General features: G+C 44.5%; 1 protein-coding gene across 1 annotated transcript in view; it reads right to left on the reverse strand.

The window, feature by feature from the left end:
* LOC145867208 (tripartite motif-containing protein 16-like) overlaps window positions 1–5,574 on the reverse strand; it is a 10,187-nt gene extending 4,613 nt beyond the window's left edge. Inside the window, exons 1-2 of the mRNA XM_082971263.1 lie at window positions 4,763–5,574; window positions 4,235–4,330 (exon numbers count right to left, since the gene is read on the reverse strand). Of these exons, the coding sequence (XP_082827389.1) occupies window positions 4,235–4,330; window positions 4,763–5,359 (693 nt within the window). The 5' untranslated portion in view covers window positions 5,360–5,574. The remainder of the gene's footprint in view (window positions 1–4,234; window positions 4,331–4,762) is intronic.
* Window positions 5,575–5,783: the final 209 nt, after the last annotated feature.

The following is a 5,783-nucleotide window of genomic DNA, read 5'->3' on the forward strand; positions in this document are numbered from 1 at the left end:
TATCCGTAGGGTTAGAGTTTCTGTACAGCACTTTGTGACATCTGCTGATGTAAAAAGGTCTTTATAAATACATTAGATTGATTGTTAGGTTCAGGGTATTTAAAGAGATGAACTGTATGGGTTTATATCTCTCTTGCTCCTCCCTGTGGTCTTCTGTGGGAACTACATACCTCATTCACCACACTTGATAGACTCATAATCTGAGGTAGCAACTGAGTCAGAGCTACAAATCAATGATCTCCACCTATCCATTAGGTTTACAACTCAGTGAACCTGCGCAGCATTCTCTCTATTTGATGTCTACGAACCAACAGATTTCAACACATATCAAATTACCAGTTACCATTATTAGTAGCTGTAACCTAGTTAATAATAAGTTACCTGAGGTAAACCTACAAGGTTAGTTAATAATAAGTTACCTGAGGTAAACCTACAAGGTTAGTTAATAATAATTACTTCAAAACCACAGCAAACAGCTGGGACATATAGTAATATTATATATATAATATTATATCACTGGGCTCCTGTGTGCTAACAAACCCTGTGTACCACCCCTCCCCTGTTTAACCTTGAATTTCGTTCAGAAAAACACTTCCACATTTAGCAAAACGAACCAACTCTTTACGGATCTGTTCGGTGGTAATAAACGGAGGCAGATTAGACACCACTACTCTTGTCGAAATCAGCACCAACACAACCCCTCACATAAATCATACTGGTAACTAGCCGGGTAACAAGACTCACCTTTTACATTACCACAACCACCGCCTTGTTCATTCTGGATACAGAGTGTATATGTTCCCACCTGTTCACCGACCAGGATCAATAATTCCTCCACACCATTCTCCACAACGCACCTGAAGAGACAGCGTTTCTTCTCCACTCGGTTGAGGACATCAAACTACCCTACTCCCTCCTCAACTCTAACCGATAAACAGCGGAAACCGATAAACAAACCCTCCCACCATGACAAAATACATTTGGAAAATAGGCAAAAGAATAGCTGCACTCTTTACGAACGACAAAACCTCACGTTACCAACTTCTTCTTCTTCTATGGTATAATGGCGGTCCTCAAACCAACGTTAAAGGAGCATGGCGCCTCCTACTGTGCTGGAGTGTGTTCAATCACGGTTTACACCATTTCTAAATCCTCCTACCTAACTCAGTACTTCTGAGAAAATAAAAAAGATCCCTACTAACTTCTAATAGACCCTCCCCCATCCCCCAAATCCCTTCCAACCCCCCCAACCCCATCCAACCTCAATGACCCTACACTTCAATCTTTCCCTCTCTTCAACATCCTTACAACAATATAACAACACATGCTCCACCGTTTCATTGACAATACCCTCCAGACACAAACCATTCACATGCTGCCAACCAGATGGAAGGACCAGTTCGATGTACAATGTCCTAAAGACAATCGAGGAAACACCACCTCTTCCTTCCTAATCTGACCTTTGAACCTTGGTCCACCGACCTTTCTTTGGAGGGCATATAAATGCCGTCCCTTGTGCTCAGAGTCCCATCTCTTCTGCCACACATCTATCAAAATGTCTCTGATCTCACATTTGTCCTCACCTCTACCCAGTGGAACATTAATATATATTATATCTTGTTTTAAAGTTATTTTAGCTAATTAGTCTACAATTTCATTCCATTCCACACCTGAATGTGCTGGGACCCAGCAGAATCTCACTACTAGACCCATTCTCTCAATTCTCCATAATAACATTAATACCTCCAATAGTAGGTCACTCCTAATAGATTTACCAGATGATAAACTATTCAATACAGACAGAGAATCTGAGGATACTATAACTCTAACAGGCTGTACGTCCTCCACCCACTGGAGGACAACTATTATCACCAACAGTTCAACTGAGTTCACTGACAGTTCATCTGTTAGTCTTCTACATATCTGCACATCACATTCAGGAAGGTAAACACCTGCTCCTGTGGGCCCACTATCTGGGTCCTTGGATCCATCTGTGAAAAGAGGTAAAAAAAGCATAACAACTTCTACCAATGTAATTGTCAACCAGTTTCCCTTTATCACTGACTTCTGACCCAATCTTTCCTTTTGTCTACCAAGGTTAGATCAACAACAGGATCTGGGAGTAACCATGGAGGAACATCCCCTATCACCACAGAAAGGGCCAACCTCCAACTCCCTGAAACTACTCTCATCAGCAAGCTTTCCAACTGTCCAACCAAAACCACTGCCTTGTCTACTAGTATATTCCCAACAGTCATCTAGAACAGTAGCAGTGGGATGCTCAACCTCACAGCCTTTCAACCCAATAAGCTAATGACAATTTATTACGTCGTATATCCAAAGGCATCTCACCTGCCTCAACTGGACTATAATATAAATCCATGATATTATGGGATACAAAATGGGAAAAGGGGAAATTATGATAATACTAAAAAACATCCTTCTAACTAACCCTCCACTACTTTGACCCTATCTGCTCCTGCACCAGGCAAACTAACCCTACACTCATTAAAACCCACTACCCCATTCCACTACTTTGACCCTATCTGCTCCTGCACCAGGCCAACTAACCCTACACTCATTAAAACCCACTACCCCATTCCACTACTTTGACCCTATCTGCTCCTGCACCAGGCCAACTAACCCTACACTCATTAAAACCCACTACCCCATTCCACTACTTTGACCCTATCTGCTCCTGCACCAGGCCAACTAACCCTACACTCATTAAAACCCACTACCCCATTCCACTACTTTGACCCTATCTGCTCCTGCACCAGGCCAACTAACCCTACACTCATTAAAACCCACTACCCCATTCCACTACTTTGACCCTATCTGCTCCTGCACCAGGCCAACTAACCCTACACTCATTAAAACCCACTACCCCATTCCACTACTTTGACCCTATCTGCTCCTGCACCAGGCCAACTAACACTACACTCATTAAAACCCACTACCCCATTCCACTACTTTGACCCCATCTGCTCCTGCACCAGGCCAACTAACCCTACACTCATTAAAACCCACTACCCCCATTCCACTACTTTGACCCTATCTGCTCCTGCACCAGGCCAACTAACCCTACACTCATTAAAACCCACTACCCCATTCCACTACTTTGACCCTATCTGCTCCTGCACCAGGCCAACTAACCCTACACTCATTAAAACCCACTACCCCCATTCCACTACTTTGACCCTATCTGCTCCTGCACCAGGCCAACTAACCCTACACTCATTAAAACCCACTACCCCATTCCACTACTTTGACCCTATCTGCTCCTGCACCAGGCCAACTAACCCTACACTCATTAAAACCCACTACCCCATTCCACTACTTTGACCCTATCTGCTCCTGCACCAGGCCAACTAACCCTACACTCATTAAAACCCACTACCCCATTCCACTACTTTGACCCTATCTGCTCCTGCACCAGGCCAACTAACCCTACACTCATTAAAACCCACTACCCCATTCCACTACTTTGACCCTATCTGCTCCTGCACCAGGCCAACTAACCCTACACTCATTAAAACCCACTACCCCATTCCACTACTTTGACCCTATCTGCTCCTGCACCAGGCCAACTAACCCTACACTCATTAAAACCCACTACCCCATTCCACTACTTTGACCCTATCTGCTCCTGCACCAGGCCAACTAACCCTACACTCATTAAAACCCACTACCCCATTCCACTACTTTGACCCTATCTGCTCCTGCACCAGGCCAACTAACCCTACACTCATTAAAACCCACTACCCCATTCCACTACTTTGACCCTATCTGCTCCTGCACCAGGCCAACGACCTGGGAGGACGGGACACCACCACTCAACACACCCTGGAACTCTTCTGATGTCAAATCTAGTATGACCAAATACTTCTCTGCAGCTGCCACCAAAACATATTTTTTTCTGTGATTTACATTCCATTTCTGCGGTACAGTTGATAACCATTTGCTATGAACACTAAGAAGCCAACCTTACTGAAGCATATATCACTGGTTGGCCCATCCCTCTGTGCTGTCACAGATCTACTACTCACAGGGATCCTCTCAGGATCCCTCAGCCTTGACCCATCCTCCTCTACTTTCTTCACTACCTCAGCAGTGACAACCTGTTCCCAACAGTGGGGTCAGTGGGATTGGATAGGGGCCCCTCTACCTCTCTCTCTCTCTGACTGGAGGAGACAGGTGAAATGGTGTGTCTCCTCTGGTCAACAATACTCACCTTGAGAGACTCCACAGCCTGTTGGAGCTCCTTCAGCTCCTTCTCTCTCTCCTGGAATCTCTGCTGGACCTTCTGCTGACTCATCCCCAGCTGCCTCTGTGGAGAATCACTCTTCAATGAGCTATCAAGCTTTATTAGTCCAGTAGATCAATAGTATAGTAATGTGACATAGGGTCCATAGAGAGGAAGGTCTAAATAATGGATGGTCCATTTACTAAATGATATTTATTTGTTGCTATGTGAATGATTATAGTTTTTATGGTAGGACTACATGTATCAACGGGTTGAGACTGAACTTTGGACTCATAAAAGGGCATTCAGAATGATAATAGTGTTTGACATTATAAAATGGTGATACATCTGGAGAATCTGGGTTGACATATCTATATACTCAAGGTTTGTGTTCATATTTGTTCTGCTGAGGATCTATTTCATTTCAATGATCTCATATTCAAACAGCCTTAGTTCCTACTGTATCTTTAATTCTTTGTTTATCAGACAGTCACCAACAAGTTGTTCTGGTCTTACCTGTTTCTCAGTCCTCTCTGCTGCAGCTGACACTGTATCATGGCCTTTATGTTCATCCATTGTACACAGATAACAGATACACTGCTGATCGGTACGACAGTAAACCTCCAGCAGTTTGTCATGATGAGAGCAGATCTTCTCCTGTAGTTGTGCGGTGGCTTTGACCAGCTTGTGCTTCTTGAAAGCTGGAGATTCGTAGTGAGGTTGGAGGTGAGTCTCACAGTAAGAGGCCAGACACGCCAGACAGGACATGAGGGCTTTCTGCTTTCTGGTCCCAGTGCAGACATCACACGCCACATCTCTAGGTCCAGCATAGCACAGAGCAGGAGGGGGAGCAGCCTGGAGTCCTGTCTTCTTCAGTTTCTCCACCAGCTCAGCCAACATGTTATTTTTACTCAGCGTAGGCCTCGGACTGAAGGTCTGTCTGCACTGAGGACAGCTATAGACCCCTTTCAGAACATCCTGATCCCAGCAGCCCTCAATACAGCTCCTACAGTAACTGTGTCCACAGGGGATGGCGACTGGTTCCTTCAGTAGATCCAGACAGACAGAACAACAGAACTGGTCCTGGTCCAGCAGAACTCCCTGTTGAGCCATTTGGACGGTTGTTCACTCTCACACAGACAGACGAGACAGAGACTCAGATCAGTTTCGTTTCCTCAGAAGAGAGTTTGTGAAGGGGGATGGACTTCCTGGTTCTGCCAGAGGGGTGGGGTTAGAGGGAGGGAGGGGTTAGAGGAATGCAGGAAGAGAGAGAGGAACTGCAAGCAACATCAAGAGGGAGACAAATAGTTTTGTTCTAATGTTAGAGCCCTTAACATATAAATAGTGTTAACCCAGTATCAGTATCAATAGTGTTAACCCAGTATCAGTATCAATAGGGTTAACCCAGTATCAGTGTTAATAGTGTTAACCCAGTATCAGTATCAATAGTGTTAACCCAGTATCAGTATCAATAGTATTAACACAGTATCAGTATCAATAGGGTTAACCCAGAATCAGTATCAATAGTGTTAACCCA

The sequence above is a fragment of the Salmo salar genome, unplaced genomic scaffold, assembly GCF_965601325.2.
Source record: "Salmo salar unplaced genomic scaffold, fSalSal1 ptg000221l, whole genome shotgun sequence".
Lineage (NCBI taxonomy): Eukaryota > Metazoa > Chordata > Actinopteri > Salmoniformes > Salmonidae > Salmo > Salmo salar.